The sequence below is a fragment of the Sipha flava genome, unplaced genomic scaffold, assembly GCF_003268045.1.
Source record: "Sipha flava isolate LNK unplaced genomic scaffold, YSA_version1 40_pilon_pilon, whole genome shotgun sequence".
In the NCBI taxonomy this organism is placed as follows: Eukaryota; Metazoa; Arthropoda; class Insecta; order Hemiptera; family Aphididae; genus Sipha; species Sipha flava.
The window spans coordinates 2452237-2469286 of record NW_020273126.1 but is presented as its reverse complement, the minus strand read 5'-3'; the positions used below and the strand labels follow the sequence as shown (position 1 = coordinate 2469286).

Here is a 17050-nt window from a genome sequence, read left to right as displayed (position 1 = left end):
TATATATATATATATATATATATATATATATATATATATATATATAGTCTAAACACAAAATAAAATATATTTATTGAATAATCAGATATAATTGAACATATTTTTAAACTTAATGTCTAATATCAAGAATAAAATAATAAATTCTATCAACATTTTAAAATAATAAATATTTTTAAGACTATAAAAACTATTACAATAATGTAATTAGCCATAAATGAAAATTTGGTGGAAGACTACTAATGAATGCATGTTAACAGGAGAATTCTAATTTACATAATATTAATATTATCTTTCTTCTTTTGATTATAGTAACCTGAATCAATGGGTTTCTCAAAAAATCAGCACAGTATTGAAGACATGAAAGCAATGATACATTGGTTTTAAATTTAACAAACCAATTCGGCATTATCATTCATCCGTCCCTACATCTAACCCAACTGGAATCTTACTCGTTTTACAAATTTAAAATGTGTAATTAAAGATGTAGATGAAAAATATAAATAATTTTAATTTAATTGTTAATACTAGATGGTTACCAATTGCTGAAAAGTTGAAGATGGTTCATTTGTTAATATAGGAACATTTAACATTGTTTGATTGCAAGTAGATTTTTGTTGAGATTGTAGTTTATCTTCTTCAATTTGAATTGTTTCTTTCTATTAAATCAAATATAATTTTTAATTTAAATATAATAAAGTTGTAATATAAACAATAATGTAAATGTTCAAAATGTACAAATTTACAAAAAATATACTTTTTTTTCAGCCATTTTCATTTCTCTTTTTTTCTTTAGAATTTCACACTTCTGTTTTAAATGATCACGCCAATTTAACCATTTTTTTTCATATTCTATATACTGAACCTAATCAAAATAATTATTTTAGTATAGATTGATGACAGAAAAAAATAAAGCTATGTGTTTATTTTTTACTTTATCTGGATGATTCTTGTTTTGTTCTTTCCATTTAAGAAATTGTTCTTCCCATGACTTAAACTGCTCTTCGAATAATGCTTCAGTTTCATCATTTAATTCAATTTCTTTTTTATTGGCAGTATCAATTTTTAACTTTTTTTCATTATTTTGATATTCAGGCTCTAGTCCTCGTTTTATCCCTACTTCAGTTTTAGTAGTGATCTAATAAAATATAATAAAAAAAGGTTTTATATCCTGAAAAAATAATTACTGCAAGATTACTTACTTGTTGAGGTTGATTAATTAGTTGAGGAAGAGATGGTCCTACTGTTGGTTGGTTATAAGAATATTGTTGATTTTGAAATGGAATTGTAGGGTGTTGTGATGATGATAATGAGGGTTGACCTGGGGGCAATGGAGGTGCTGGTTGTGGTGTTGTAGTAGTAATTTGTCCTGTCTAATGCAAATACAAATTATATTTTAAAATATTATTGTTAATAAAATATAATTAATTAATTAATTAATTAATTGTCATGACCACTAGGAACAGAAAATAATTTTAAATTAAAATTATTCTAATTTCCTTGTTCAATTATTTTCATTCATTTTGAATAATGTATTTGACATTAAGAAATGTTCACAATTAAATGGTAATTGTAACAACATAAAAAACATTAAAATGGGTAGAAAATACATTTAACATACAAAAAAACTTTTGATAGCTTATTTATATTAGTCAAAACAACAATAATAAATAGTAGATAATTTTTGAAATATTCTGTAAAATCAATTAAATAATACAATTTTAATTACAAACCTGTTGTTGCCATTGTTGGAATTGCTGTTGCCATAGTTCCCACTGTTTCCATTCTTGCCATTTTTGGACCATCTTATAAAACAAATGAAAAAATAAATAAATCATAAGTCATATATAAAATTTAAAAAAATTATTAAAAGATACTTACAGCGGGATCAATAGCATTTGGTTGAAGTGACTGAGCCATCTAAAAATGATATAATAAATTGCTTAAATCATTAAAATAATTTTCAACTTTTAACAATAGAAATTAAAATAATTGGAGTCATAAATGGAATACAAAAAACTAAAATGTATGTGTTTATAATATTTATCAATCTTAAATACGGTAATATAATTTAACCATTGTTAATGAATATATTACTAAAAACAACTTAATCATTATTTTAATTTTTCAGATTATATTTTGGTTGGTAGGTACATACAATTTAGGTAACACAAAATTAATGTTTGGCAAATCTGTTACTTTAAGTTTTTACAGGATAATTTATTTATTTTAAATTTAACATAAACATTTTTAAGTCAAGTAAGTAAGTATTAAGAATTATTTCTCAAAAACAAGTTAAAGTTACAAAATGTTTAATGTATAGTTTTGTAGCTCAAGTAATATGATTTTAAACATAATGATAAACTGCTAAAAATATTCTAAATCAGAGTTCTTACAATTTTTGGTAATATGTATATTTTCACAAGAAGCTAAATTAAAAATGTATTTATAATTTAAATAAAAATAAGCTAAATATATTTTAAAATATTTTAGAACCTAAAAAATGTTTAATAAGAATCAGGTAAAATGAATAACATTTTTATTTAATAAATTATGTAACTAACTTGGAAAGAAAACAAAATGTCAATATATTAGGCTTATGTATAGCATAAGCAATAGCTAACTTTATAACATGTTATCTATAACTCTAGAAGCACATAAATTTGTTAGTTTTTATAAATAAAATCTAAGTCTAAAATGATAATGAAATTATCTAACAAGACTGAATATTTAAATTTAAATTACTAAAATAGTAATTATATATTAATTGAAAATAATAACTAATAACACAACACAATGAAAATAGATACAAAATACAATAAAATAATATCAATATGATATATATGTAAAAGTTTAAAAAATATATTCAATAATGTAAGCTAAACATATTATTAGTCAATAGTCTTATGAAACTAATAACTTAGAGAGTCAGAACAAAAACATAACTAAATGATAATATAATATATTCAATAGGCACATAAAATTTAGAGCCCATTAAACAATATCAGTTGAATAACTGTACTTAATAGTTCGTAAGGTATGAAAAAATTAGGTAGATATAATTTACTGATATTGCATTTGATGTTACATTATTTTGTTGGCTGATCTACAAACCATTAATAAAAACAAAAGCCAATCAAAAAAAAAAAAAAAAACTTAAACAGTAAGAGGGATTATGAAAATTTACATTGAAGGGAAAAAAAGAAGACCAAAAAAGAAATTGTTGAATGTGATTGAGAATGATATGAGGGCTGTTGGTAAAATGCGTAGGGGATGTAGAAAATCAAGATGAGTGAAGGCTTAGGATAAAGATGGCCAACCCCAAATAGTTGGAAGAATGGCAAGGGAGAAGAAAAAGAAAGCTGATCTACAAACTATTAGGTTAAGGAATAAAGTATGTAATCGTAATGTAATTGTAAGCATTTAATACAAAAAAAGTAATTGAATAAATCAAATAAAGCTTTTTATAATTACTGATATATTTTGTACGGGGTTCTGAGTAACATAGAATGGAAAGTGTGGTGCATTATTTTCAAAGCTGTTGACCATCGACTTGGGAGCCGGTGGTGGAACTGAAGTCGCCCACGGATTTGGAAACATAGTGTATCACCTATTGCACGAATATAGGTTCCTAAAATATTATGTTTGCCTTAAACATAATGTAGGGGATAATTACTTACAATTATTATGGATACGCTATTTTTAATCTTTAAGCGTAATATTTTTTGATTGAAAAGTACATCCATCAAATATTGAAAAATTATATTTCTGTAATCGATGGGCTGTTATGATTTCCATTATTTGATCGGCTTTAACAAGAAATCCAATACATTTCATTCAAGGTTGATTGATTAATTGAATGTAAAACAAAAAACGAATGCGATATTGCGAAGACGCGAAATAAATATGTATCAACCTATATAAAGCGTATATAGTGTGATGTGTTTGGGTTCGTTCGAGACTCCTGAGTTGTAACCAACGCCACCAGAATGTTGGTTACCTGTACACATGATAACAGATAAGACTCGAATCAAGGTGATTCAATCACAGATAATAGAAAAATTACTTTATTATCTATAGATTCAATAGTTCACTTTAATTTACGACTTCTCCATTTAGTAGTCAGCAGAGATTGGATTAGTGATGGGTGCTACTGACTAATTTGACAATCGATAATCTATCGATAGTTTAATAAAACACAGAGTATTTATTAAAACGGACGACATTATTAATTATTCAATATTTTTCAAAATATCTATTGAACTATTGAACCTGATGAGCACTACCGACTAGTTTTGACTATCGGTAGTTTTAGAAAACAATCGAAACTATCGGATATTATTTTATACGCGAATAGATAGTTTTAGAAAACTATCGAGTATCGAGTATTTTATAACATGAATATTGACAAATGTGGGCATTAACTAGTTAGTTTATTTTCTAATAATCTTTTTAACTTAACTAGATTAACTGGCAGTTGAAATAACTTAGCTTTTTATAGTTGATTTAAAAATGATCTATCAAGTTAAAATTTTTTAAATTTTTCATTTATACGTAAATATTTATAAAAAAATTAAATAATCATGTAAAGTAAAATGGTTTATACACTGTAAATCAGATGTCATATAAGATTTTGTAGGTTTGAGGGCCATCTTTGGGTATTGGGTTCTGGATACAGAATGTTATTTTAAAGAATTTTAACTATAAAGAAAAATAAATATGGTAGTGAGTGGCTCCTTGATGTATATTGTACAATGTCATAGTATTTTTCACACTTCAGCGCCACTGCTGTATATTATGATAAAAAATTCAATAGAATCGTTTATTATAATTTAGGATATAAATCTTTCTGAAGAACGAAGTCACTTTTTATGTGATCTACTTCCTAATTAACGAACACATACCTATTTACTTCACATAAATAAAGGTACGTCGTTTTTCTTTTGAATAAAAATAGCAATCATAATAAAATTAATTTAATATATATTTTTTAGTTGCTAGTTTATTTTTTCATATAATCCATTCCTTTTTTAAAACTAACAACAATTAAGTAGTCTCGGATATTTAAATAAAATATTTCCATTACTTACATCAATTTTTCTCCATTTACTATTCATTTAAATTATTAATACTCTAAATTTATAAATTTAATTACATTAGTATTTTTATTTTTTATTATAATAAATATTTTTGATTCACTTAACCCCAAGATACCTCTTTTTATTTTTTATTAACAATTGAAAGTATAATGTTTTTTAATAATATCTTATTACGATTTTGTAAGATATAAATAATGTTTATAAAAATATATGCATAAATAAAAATATAATATGTTAAAATTTAATTTTCAATACTTTTATACAATTTAAATTTTTTTTATTATCATAACTTATTATTGTTTTGTTTATACATCAAATAAAATCTTGTCATGCATATGAACATTTTAAGTTGTAGCGTATACTATATTGTGAGTAGGACTAAGGTTTTTAATTCATAAATTCCAAATATTCTCGGAATAAACATATTATAATACACTTTAAACATAAAATTAATATTTTAAAAATAACATTAAACAAATTTAAGTTTTAATACCCTCATACAAATTAATATAATTCAAATTTAGATTTTTTTTATTATCATGACTAATTATTATTTTGTTTACACATCAAATAAAATCTTGTCTTGCATATGAACTTCCTTCAATTTTCAAATTTTGTATTTTAATGATTAAACTTTAAATATTCATTGAAAAAAGTATGAATTAAATTTCATAATAGTTCCAATCAGTAAATTAATGCTTTTCATTTAGAAATTTTGGATTGATGAGCTGAACTTGGTTATTCAGAACCTCTACACGGGGGGCACCGACTTATCCTTGTATAGGGTTCATATATCATCTCCTTCATTTCTATACTAAATATTCAATTTTATTATTTTTAAAATATTTTCTTATTAAAAATTTTAGATTCTGAGTGAAGCGAAGGATCTTATGGTTTTACAATGATGTTTTTTCTTCTTCTATTCTGTAAACACTTTTTCGTATTGAAATCCTAGTCCAAAAGTCTCGACCAGTAACTCTTAAGATTTGAAATTGGACTGGGGTGGTACTTTAGACAGGTAATTTTTCGAATTTCTGAATATTTTTTCCAGTAGAGGGGAAAACCGAAAAGAGACGGGCAAATACGGTAAAAATATGCCGGGACTTTCGTTTTTTCACACTTTAGTCATTTAGTTATTACTTTATAAGTAATAGGGATAGGAACTTGACAATTTTACCATATATTAATGTCATACTTCTTCATATATCATCACTAAATTTTCAAAATTATTTGAGCACTTTTGGCCTAAATATAGAACTATGACATTTATACTCCTATATTTATTATTAAATAAGATACATAATAAATTAAGCATTTTCCAACAGTAGGTAGTAAACCTTTTTGCTTTAAAACACAATTAGTCATGACTGATACTGTTTGAGTGTCCATTTTTTTTCGTTAGTTACAACTAGACAAGAAAGAATTATTTTATTATTCATGTATATTTTGTATTTCGTATATATTTTTAATAATATTTTTTATACACTTATATGGATTGTAATGGGGAAATACTAATAAGTTTAGTGGAAATAAGACCATCCATTTATGATTTTGGAGACAAGGACCAAATTTTTATTTAACGGATGAATTCATAATTTTTTTTTTCTTTTTTATAATTCTGTTCTTAATTTTGTTATGTGTACCACATGCAAATCGTAACAACTTCATCAAATGACATGATGACAACTGATTTTTGTTTTGTCTAATGGTGTTTTGTCTAGGTAGCGTACACTTTTTAAAAACAAAGTGTTTTTAGTTGACTAACACGAAAATGACTAACACTGTCTAACGCAGTTTTGCTCTTTTGGTCTGAGATCGGCCTAAAACAATCGAGTATCGACAGTTGACGAAACAATTCCTAGCAACCCGTGATAAATTGATAACCGTATTTTATGGTATTTCACCAAATTGCAAACTTACTTACATTATAATTTAAATAAACGTAAGTATATGTAAAATCATTTTCATTAATATAACAATTTACATAAATACATGGTATTTATAAATGTAATACGTGGGGGGGAGGGCAGAACCCCCACTTACTATAAGTTTATTAAATTTTAAAACATCCCGTTAAATGAATCCTGGATACGCCACTGCCCATCAGCATTACCTATCAGTGGCGTATACAGAAAATATTTTCGGGAGGGACTACTATGAACAGAGGGCTGCATCCGAATTGCGTGCGGAAAAAAAGAACTATGTTTGACAACAACCGATTTGCGTGCGCGGTTTTTTCGAGACACAGCCTAATTACGTGCGTGGTTTCTTCATGACAGAGCTGAATTGCGTGCGAATATTTTATTTAAAGACAACTAGTTTTCACCGAGCTGGATGTGTCGGCCGGAGAATCATTTATCTATATCTAATACGATGGCTATATATTGGTATTATAAATATATTTCAATTTGTAGAAATCTTGAAAAATGTACGAACCAATGTTTATGTCAAAATTCGTAGCTCAAATGTAACAAAAAAACGACGGGAGGTATTAGAAAAAGATTATATTAATGACATTATGCATCAATTTCAAAATAAAATGTTAACTCATTTGGAATTTATTGAAAAGTTGGCGTACAAAAAATTTGCCAGTTAATTTTTTAGTTTGAATTCAAAACTCAAAATATATATATAAATAAACCTATTTTTTTTTTATTTTTTATTTTTTCTTATTTTTATAATATTTCGACTGTAATTTTAAATTACATTTTTTGCTACTCATATAAAATATTTAAATATAATCGTTTTTATGAGATACCTACCTAATAATTTTATTGTATTATCACTTGAATTAATATTATTTTAATAATTTGTATTCGAAGAATAAATGTATTCATTAAATATTTAGTGTAACTCATTGGTTCATTTAAAAGTAAAAAAAAAATTGTCCGCAAAATGTGTGATCTGGCACACCGTGCGGCATCAACACTGTATCTCGCACGCAACTCGGAACCGTCGGGACAGAGTTATATTACCACTACAATATAAGAATTACTATATAATAAGACACAGTAGGTACTTATCTACATTTCATTTACAGAATGTTCCAAAACGATTTGATGTTAGAGGCAAATTCTAAATAAGCATAAATCACCATTAAAATATAACAAACGTTTAAAATAATTTTTAAGTTTTTAAAACATTTGGGGGGGGGGGCTGTATCCCATTAGACCCACCCCCGATATACGCCACTGTTACCTATAGTCTATTCAGAATAAGAAAACGTAGTCGGCGGCCGACTACTGCGCATGGGGGTGGCCTCACTACGCATTCTTGCCTACGACACCATTGCCACCGAGGGTATTCACCCTCTCCTATGGCTCGTATTTTTGTTGAATAAAATACATTGACTTACTTAAAAAATATAATTTATAAATAATTAAGAATATAAATTATTAGTCTATCATTATAATATGCCATCATTATAACAGAAACATTAACTTTAGGTAATGAACTGTAAATTATTTTTAAGTTTGTATTGAAGAAAAATTAGTTTCCCCCCCCCCCCCCCACGTGGTCAAAACTTAAATACGTCCTTGGCCGCATTATTCTACTGAAGTAGACCAGTGACGCGAACAAATAATTTAAAGTAGGTACATTGTTTATGTAATAAAATAATTAACATTGGTAATGTGTTTACGTCATGCGCATAGGCGGAGATCGGGGGAGGGGACTTTCGGGGGCTTAGCCCCTCCCTTAAAAATATAAAATAAACAATACCGTACTTTTGTACAGTTTGCAGAATTTTTATCATTATTGTATATTCTTATATATACAAATATATAAGTGTATCTAGTACATTACTTACATACTATTATTACTATTTACCAATTTATTATTTATGGTAACATACCAAACAATTAAGCCACAATTCACAACATAAAATAATATTATATTGTGTCTATATACCTAATATTGTGCATATTTAGTTATCAATTAGCCATTAATATTTAATAACATACTATACTGTTCTATTTATAGATGGGAAAGATATTATTTCTTTTCTAATTTTTGTTATTTCTCGAGATGCGATAATAACCAGACTGAGATAGTGGGCTATTATAGGACTATCGTCATAGCTGTATTAAGCCTATTGTAAGGTTTATCGTAATTGAATGAATTTTATTCGTACCGTAACCGTATTGATTATTTTATACTAAATTATATTTTACTTATTTGATGTTATTGAGAATACGTTTCTTTTGAGATTGTGATTTAGATTTTTAGTAAAGAATTAAATTCAAATATGTTTGAAATACTTAAATTTAAATCAAAAACAGCTGAAGAAATACCGACAGACAGTGGCGTAAATTGGATCTAATTTCTGGTGGTGCAGAGACATTCTCAACTTATAATTTCCAACACACCAATTTTCTCATATATTTCTTTAAATAACAAATAAATTTTGAATTATTTTAGCAGTAAAACCTTTATTATTATAATATTAACAAAAAAACAAACAAATTTTGTTTTTAGTATGCTGATTTCCTTGGCTCTTGAAAATAATATTATAGGTATACAAATTTCTATAATTTTCTGGTGATGCAAAAACATATCTTTGTACCACCAAATTTCAGATGTGGTGTTGCAAGTGCCACATTTGCACCACTCAGTTTACACCATTACTGACAGATACCAGGGGCCAGTTGCGCCGATCACATAAATTATCTATGCCATATGTCATAGTAGATTTTATAGCTGGGGGCCCACCAAAAGTTACTGTGGCCCGGTTGTGGGCCAGAATTTTACTTATAAAGAATTTAAATGATTAGTAGATGGCAATACTAGTACCTAACTGCTAATAAACACTATAGCTTATTTATATAATAGGTAGTTAGCAGATTATGATTCTACTGATTTTATAGAATATAGTCTATAGTATAGACTATAGTTTATAGACTCTAATACCAAGTATAGTATACTAAAATTATTATACTAACGTAGTAACTCAACAGTTGAGCTGTCAGATGTTGAACATGGTAGTATGACAAAATAAACTATATATGTTATATTGTTATAACTATGAATAGTTATTTTGTTATGGAATTAATAATTTCACGTATTTAAGGTAAAGGATAATGATAAATGATCGTTATGTCTTTATTTATTTAATTAATTAGGTAGGTTTATTGATTTTATATTTTTATGGTTTTATTTTTTACGAAATATTTGAGTGAATAATATTTGACAACTGTATACGTAACTGTACTTTACTCTGTAGTCTGTAAGTAAATTCAAAATTTATTACATTATTTTTAAATAGTTTTAACTGATAGAAAAATTAATTTCATTATTTTAAATAATACTATAATAGTATGTATTTACTGCATGTAGAATAGTAGACTTATTGTTATAATCAGGGCTCGGAAGTTCCAACAAATGCATATTTTTCTTGGTTCATCCTAGAACATTTAAAGTAAGATACAAATATGTTTCTCACATTTGATAATCTTAATGAAGAAGTCCAAGCATTTATTAACAAATCAGATTATGAGCTTGAAGTTTAAGAACGAAAAGAATAAAGAAAGTACCTAGAAAACATGATGAAAGATATACCGATGAACGAATTCAAGATCACATTCAGTTGTTTAAAATTAATACAGTACTCCCACCACTAGATCATGTTAACAATGAAATGAATAAACGTTTTAATCCAGATCATATTGGTATTTTAAAAGATATTTCTCTGTTTTTATTAAAAATAATAGAAGAAATTATGAAAATGCCAATTTTGTTTTCAATTGATTAATTTGTTAAACTTTGTAATAATTATAAAATAGTAGACATAAATTGTTTGCGTACTGAATACTTGCAGTTTACTTCACGTTTTTCAGAGATAAAAAAAACATCATTAAATTAACATCATTTAATTCATCAGATGATGAAGAATTATTGTTCTGTGATTCATCTTCAAGCATGGAAGATAATGACAACAAAACTTTAAAAGAAAATAAAAATTCAAAAAGTTTAATTTATATTTTTAATTTATTACATTCTACTGGTAAGAATTAAATTAAATTTCTGTAACATTACAAGTTTCTATTTATAGTACTGAAAGATCATTTTCAAAAATGAAACTAGTCAAAACATGATTAAGATCGTTAACATCCGAAGACCGTCTAGTTAAAATTTGTGAGGGTGACATTATGATTGATAAAGATTTAGTAGTAGATATTTTTGCACAAAAAAATGATGTTTTTTATTAAATCATTAATTTTATAAGATTTTAATTTTTAATTAAAAAAAAATTGAAAATCTATATAGTATTATGGTAATTAATATGTTACTTTATTTGTATTATGAATATTTAAATGATAATAGGTAATTAGTTCTCGACTTCATTTGGTTTATCAAAATCGTGTTGTCACAGCTTAGTAGCTAGATAATAGCTTACCTAAGTTCAAACAGGTCATAGCAAAAAATATATTTAAATATTTGTTCAGCTAAAAAATGAAAAAAAAAAAATGGTTATACACTAAATGTGTGAGTGGTTTGTTTCGCGGTTATACGTTTTAACAATAATAATATTATCTAACTACGTCTGTCGACTGATTACCAGAAAAAACATTCTTAAAATAGCTCAAAAATGAAATGTAAGGTTATATTGATTCTAATAAATTTAAGTTTTCATATTATGTTAACATAATTTACGTAAAGATGTTTAGTGTTGACATTAAATTTAGTTATCGACTATTTATTTAATTATTTTAATTTTGTCATGAATTTCCAAAAAAAAAAAAAAAGAGAAAAGGTGGAGCGATGCTCGTTTACGTGTCGAAAACAAAAAACCAAATGTTACAGTATAGAACAAATGTTTACAAAAAAAAAACGCAGTCAACAATTACAGTAAATAAATTTTAAAATTTCAATGCAAAAATACGTTTTTACTAACTGGTAATTACAAAAAAATAACAATTATTAAGGCAAATAAATTATTAATGAATAATTTGAATTCATTAAAATATAACCTTTAAAAGTTAAACCCCATACAAGCGACTTACACACAAACGATATCTGTATTTACTATTTTTTTTTTTTTAAAGTGGCCTGACGAAAAAAATTGGCGTGCTTAAATTTTGGCACACCTATTATAAAATTCAAATGGCGCTACTGACAGTACTGATCAACTTAAGTAGTTGTCAACCACTCGGATTTAGACTTGGGTTATTTAGAGTCTGGTCCTAAAAGACTAAAACTAAAGGTAAGTTATGAATTTATTATTTACCTAAGTATCTATAATAGATAATATTTTTTATTATTATTAATTATATTAAATAATATTTAGGAATTTCCTTTAACACAATTTGATACTAAAAAACGTGACTTCAATTCTTCAATTCTAAATATTATGAGAATAACAATTGGGTCGAATACTGTATTAATAAGGATGTCATATTTTGTTACGCATGTTGAATGTTTAGAAACAATCAAACTAAACCTACATTCACAACTACTGGGTTCAAAAAATTGGAAAAAAGTATGTTTTATTAATTATTATATAAGTAAAAATACTCCAAAAAAGCGCAAATAGATTTTATAAAATATGGGCGGAGATTGAAGAGCTAAAAATCAAATTATATTAGAACTATGACTTAAATTGCATTCAAATAATAATTTGCCAACTAAACAATCATCTAAAAAAATTGTATATAAATTATGCCCTACTCTGCATATAGGTTAGACAGCCATATAAGGTTTTTAGTTCATAAATTCCAATTATTCTCGATAAAAACTTATAATATTACACTTTTAAAATAAAATTAATATTTTAAAATAACATTAAACAAATTTAATTTTAAATACCCTTATACAATTTAAAAAAATTTAAATTAAATTTTTTTTTATTATTATAACTAATTATTATTTTGTTTAAACATCAAATAAAATCTTGTCGTGCATATGAACTTCCTTTAATCTTCAGATTTTGTATTTTAATGATTTAACTCTAAATATTTCTTTGAAAAAAGGATAAATTAAATTTCATTATATTTCCAATCAATGAATTAGTGCTTTTCAGTTAAAAATTTTGGATGGATGAGTTAAACTTGGTTATTCAGTATCCCTATACGGGGGTACTGAATAATCCTTATATAGGGTCCATGTGTCATCTCCACTATTTTTATACTAAATATACAATTATATTATTTTTAAAATAAGTTCTTATAAAATTTTTTTTTGATTTTAAAGTTAAATGTTAGAATCAAAACTATAAAATATAAATAATGAATTGTATTTCATATCAATATTTTACAAAAATAAATCAATAATAAAGTATTCTATTTTATTTTAAATAATATTTATGATGAACTCAAATAAATATTAAATCATTTCATTCTCACTATTAACTTTTAATTATTCAGAGTCTTGATATGGATACCATTTTCCATTCTTATGTTTCCTTTTGAAAATAAATATTTTATTTTGTTTTCACCATTGCACATTTTTAGTTGGATTACATACCCCTTTACATTTTATTTTTACAATTTTATTGTTTCTATTTTTTAACAGTGATTTGTCAGTATTTTACATTATTAATATTATATGTTTTTATGTCCATAGACAATGATGTTAAGAGAATAACAGCCGTGGCTAAAAGTACATTTAATAATTAATACACCCTCCTAACCAAAAAACATTATGAATATACCGCAATGAAGAAATTTATCAAATCTTATATGTGTAGTGTATTATTTTATGGCTGTGAAATTTGAAAAGTAAAACAATATGAAAAGAAACGGCTAGGAGCTACCGAGATGTGGTTTTGGAGAAAAAACAAGATATCTTGGTTCAAAAGGAAGATCAATGAAGGCTGCAAGCAATAGGAGAGGGAAGGAACATCATATACTACATCTTGATAAAGAAAACGAAAATTCATTAGATACCTCATAAGTATTTCTTGTGATATTTGTTTAGGCTTCTGTAGGTTATGTGGAATAGAATCTATGTTTTGGCTTTGAAGTAGGGAATTTCTTTTACTGTTTAATGTAGGACTGTTTTTTATTCATCGCCTTATGTTATTGATGAATTTTAATAAATATTTGTATTATAATATTTAATATTATAATATTATAATATTTGTCTTCTTAATGGTGTGATTTTTACTGTTTGTTATAGGTCGGTTTTTGGTTCTTTTTTTTGTGAATTGTGTTAGGGATATTTTTGATGATTTGTCCTTTTTGTGTTGGACATATTTGTTATCTTTTATATGCGTTTATAATAAAGAATTTCTTTTGTTTGATTGTCTGTAGGTAGTAATGATTGGCTGTTTAACTCTTTTGGCTTTAAATTAGGGAACTGTTTTAACTATTTGATGGAGGTATGTTTTCATTCTTCGGCTTTTTTTGTGATTTGTGTTAGGTAATTGTTTTGATGGATTGTCCTTTTAATGTTATTGGATAAATCTGTTGTTTATTTTTATGAGTGATATTTCTTAGTTTCATCTTTTGGGTGTTTCTTATGCTGTGTTAAATAGTATTGATTTTTTTACTTCTAAATAGGGTTATAATTTTTACTGTTTGTTATAAGTCTGTTTTTGTTCTTCGTCTATTTTTTTGATTTGTGTTAGTTTTTTATATGATGGATTGTCCTTTTTGTGGTGTTAGATATATTGCCTATTTTATTGTGGAATTGTTATAGACTTTTTTTTTATTTGGTTGTTTTAAGGTAGTGATGATCAGCTGTTCAACTGTTTTTGCTTTGAACTAGGGACCTGTTTTTACAATTATGTTGGTCGGTCTTGTTCTTTTGTCTTTTTTTTCGTGGTATTTTGTAGGTATATGTTATCCTCCAGGGGAACACGTTCTTACGTGTTTACGGGTCTTAGCGAACCCGGGGTCCCGAGCTCTTGTTTGGTTGTCTGTAGTTTAGGGTTGATCAGCTGTTTGGCTTCGAGTTATGGAACTGTTTTAATTACTTGATGAAGGTCTGTTATTTGTTTTTTGTCTTTTTTATTTGATGATTTTTGATAGGTATTTGTTTTATGGAGTGCCTTTCTTATCATGTGATTTATGCTGTTTGATATTGGTTAGTTTTTTGTTTTTCGGTTATAGTTTGTGAATTTTGTTAGGAACTTGTTTGGTGGATTGTTCTTTTTATGGTGTTACATATATTTGTTGTCAATTTTATGAGAGATAATTTTTGGTTTCTTTTTTTTCAATATTTCTTATATTGTATTGAACAGGATTTAATTTTTGTTACTAAATAGAGATACCTATGATTTTTACTGATAGTTATGGGTATGTTTTGTTCTTCAGTTTTTTTTTTTTTTATTTTTTTTTTAGATATTTATTTGATGGATTCTTCTACATTTGGTATTAAATATATTTGTCTATTTTTATGAAAGTTATTTTTGGTTTTTTCCCAATTGTTTTTTAAGTTGTGTTCAATTGAACTGATTTCTAATTTTATTTACAGAACTTGGATTTTTTTTTTTTTTGTTTAAATTTAAACCTAGGATTCTTCAGGAGCCAAGTAACCATCAATTTAAATTTACCAATCTAATTTTGTTTCAAAATATTCAAATTTTAATTCATTTATTTTTATGTTTTTCTTTCAGAACTTGGATTTTTTTTTTGGATCGACCCAAATCGATTTTCCTCCGGGAGCCGGGGATCCCCTTTTCTTTTTTTGAACTTGACACTTTGAATATTTAATGGTATAAATATTAAATTGATTTAATTAAGATAAAATATTTTAGATCTTTAAAATCGTATGACTACAATTAACTAATAATATTAAAATCCTAATAGATATGTTTCGTTTCAGAACTTGGATTTCTTATCGTTTCAACCTAAAAACCTATAGGAGTTGTCCTTCAAGAGAAGTATTAGATAATTTAATGACTATATTATTCTTATTTACTTTTAAAAATTTTTAGAGCATTCAGTCCTGGCAATTTCTTTAGTATCATCTTTAATATCTTTATTATCAATCGACAATGGGAAATCTTTAACTACTGCTGGATCACTCTCTTAACTCGATACTCCACTATATTCCATTGTCTATATCACTACATAAATTACACTCTTCACAGGAGTATTTCTGAAAAAGATTATTGAACATTAGTTGCTGTATATGATGAAAGGAGGATATAAAATAATTTAATGGTATTTTTTATCTTGTAAGTTGTTACAAATATATATATTTATTTTCTTATTTCGTATGGAAGATAAAGTTTAATATTTACATAAATTACTTCAAGTTGCCACTATGCTGAAGATTTTATATTTTAGTCGTTGAATAAAATAAGAAATAATCATTAAAAATTTAATAAAATCTCGTGTAGAAGGAATTGGACACAAGTTCTGCCATTTTATATGTGACGTATCGGCCTTGTTCCTCTTCTACTGGCCCAAAAGTGCACTTAGTCACTGACCTATTGAAGGGCCGCTATGAAACATTGTTGGACAACATGATTGATTGTCGAGGAAACGAATTAAACGGTGTTTGAAACATCACAGCAACATAATCATACTGTCAGTGTCCACGAAAAATCAACTATTTACGGAAGTGACCACGTGATTATTACGGACGTTTGCGATACTACCGATACCAATAAAGTATCGATACCATGGTTTCGTTATTTTACTCATATCGTTAAAAAATTATTGTTTTCGAATGAATAGTAACGAATCATTTGCTAACCGCCATATTGGTTCAAAAATCAAAAGTACCTATTCGAACGGTCTAATGGTATCGTACAGTAATTATTTTCTAGTAAAATGGTTTGCGGGCGTGGTGGAGGATTTGTTTACATAAATCAGTCATCACACTATAATTTACATACGATTATATTGTTATTTCCACAGACCAGAAACCACAGTCTACAATATAATAGCATCAATAGGTTTTCTCCGAATCGGAATGATTATTCATATTGGTCGTTTTTATATTTTACTCTTATCATTATTTATTTCGATTAGATACGACGAAGTAAAAGGATCAATACTTTTCTT

At 26.2% G+C, this 17050-nt stretch overlaps 1 protein-coding gene and 2 long non-coding RNA genes across 5 annotated transcripts in view; 2 read left to right on the top strand and 1 right to left on the bottom strand.

The window, feature by feature from the left end:
* The window catches only part of LOC112688795 (putative uncharacterized protein DDB_G0282133), a 12886-nt gene extending 8922 nt beyond the window's left edge, over window positions 1-3964 (bottom strand). Inside the window, exons 1-8 of the mRNA XM_025562159.1 lie at window positions 3678-3964; window positions 3472-3607; window positions 1879-1917; window positions 1731-1802; window positions 1200-1370; window positions 932-1135; window positions 755-862; window positions 537-656 (exon numbers count right to left, since the gene is read on the bottom strand). Of these exons, the coding sequence (XP_025417944.1) occupies window positions 537-656; window positions 755-862; window positions 932-1135; window positions 1200-1370; window positions 1731-1802; window positions 1879-1917; window positions 3472-3597 (840 nt within the window). The 5' untranslated portion in view covers window positions 3598-3607; window positions 3678-3964. The remainder of the gene's footprint in view (window positions 1-536; window positions 657-754; window positions 863-931; window positions 1136-1199; window positions 1371-1730; window positions 1803-1878; window positions 1918-3471; window positions 3608-3677) is intronic.
* A 7600-nt stretch (window positions 3965-11564) lies between these two features.
* LOC112688842 lies at window positions 11565-15316 on the top strand. Of its 3 annotated transcripts, none has more exons than XR_003149086.1 (4): window positions 11565-11689; window positions 12140-12297; window positions 12382-12573; window positions 13656-15316. It is a non-coding gene; the product is annotated as an uncharacterized LOC112688842 (long non-coding RNA). The 3 variants fall into 3 exon arrangements; XR_003149084.1 differs by lacking the exon at window positions 11565-11689 and adding an exon at window positions 11705-11942; XR_003149085.1 differs by lacking the exon at window positions 11565-11689 and adding an exon at window positions 11953-11990.
* Window positions 15317-15492: 176 nt separating this feature from the next.
* On the top strand, window positions 15493-16250 carry LOC112688841. Its single transcript, XR_003149083.1, has 2 exons — window positions 15493-15750; window positions 15861-16250. It is a non-coding gene; the product is annotated as an uncharacterized LOC112688841 (long non-coding RNA).
* The last annotated feature ends 800 nt before the right edge of the window (window positions 16251-17050 follow it).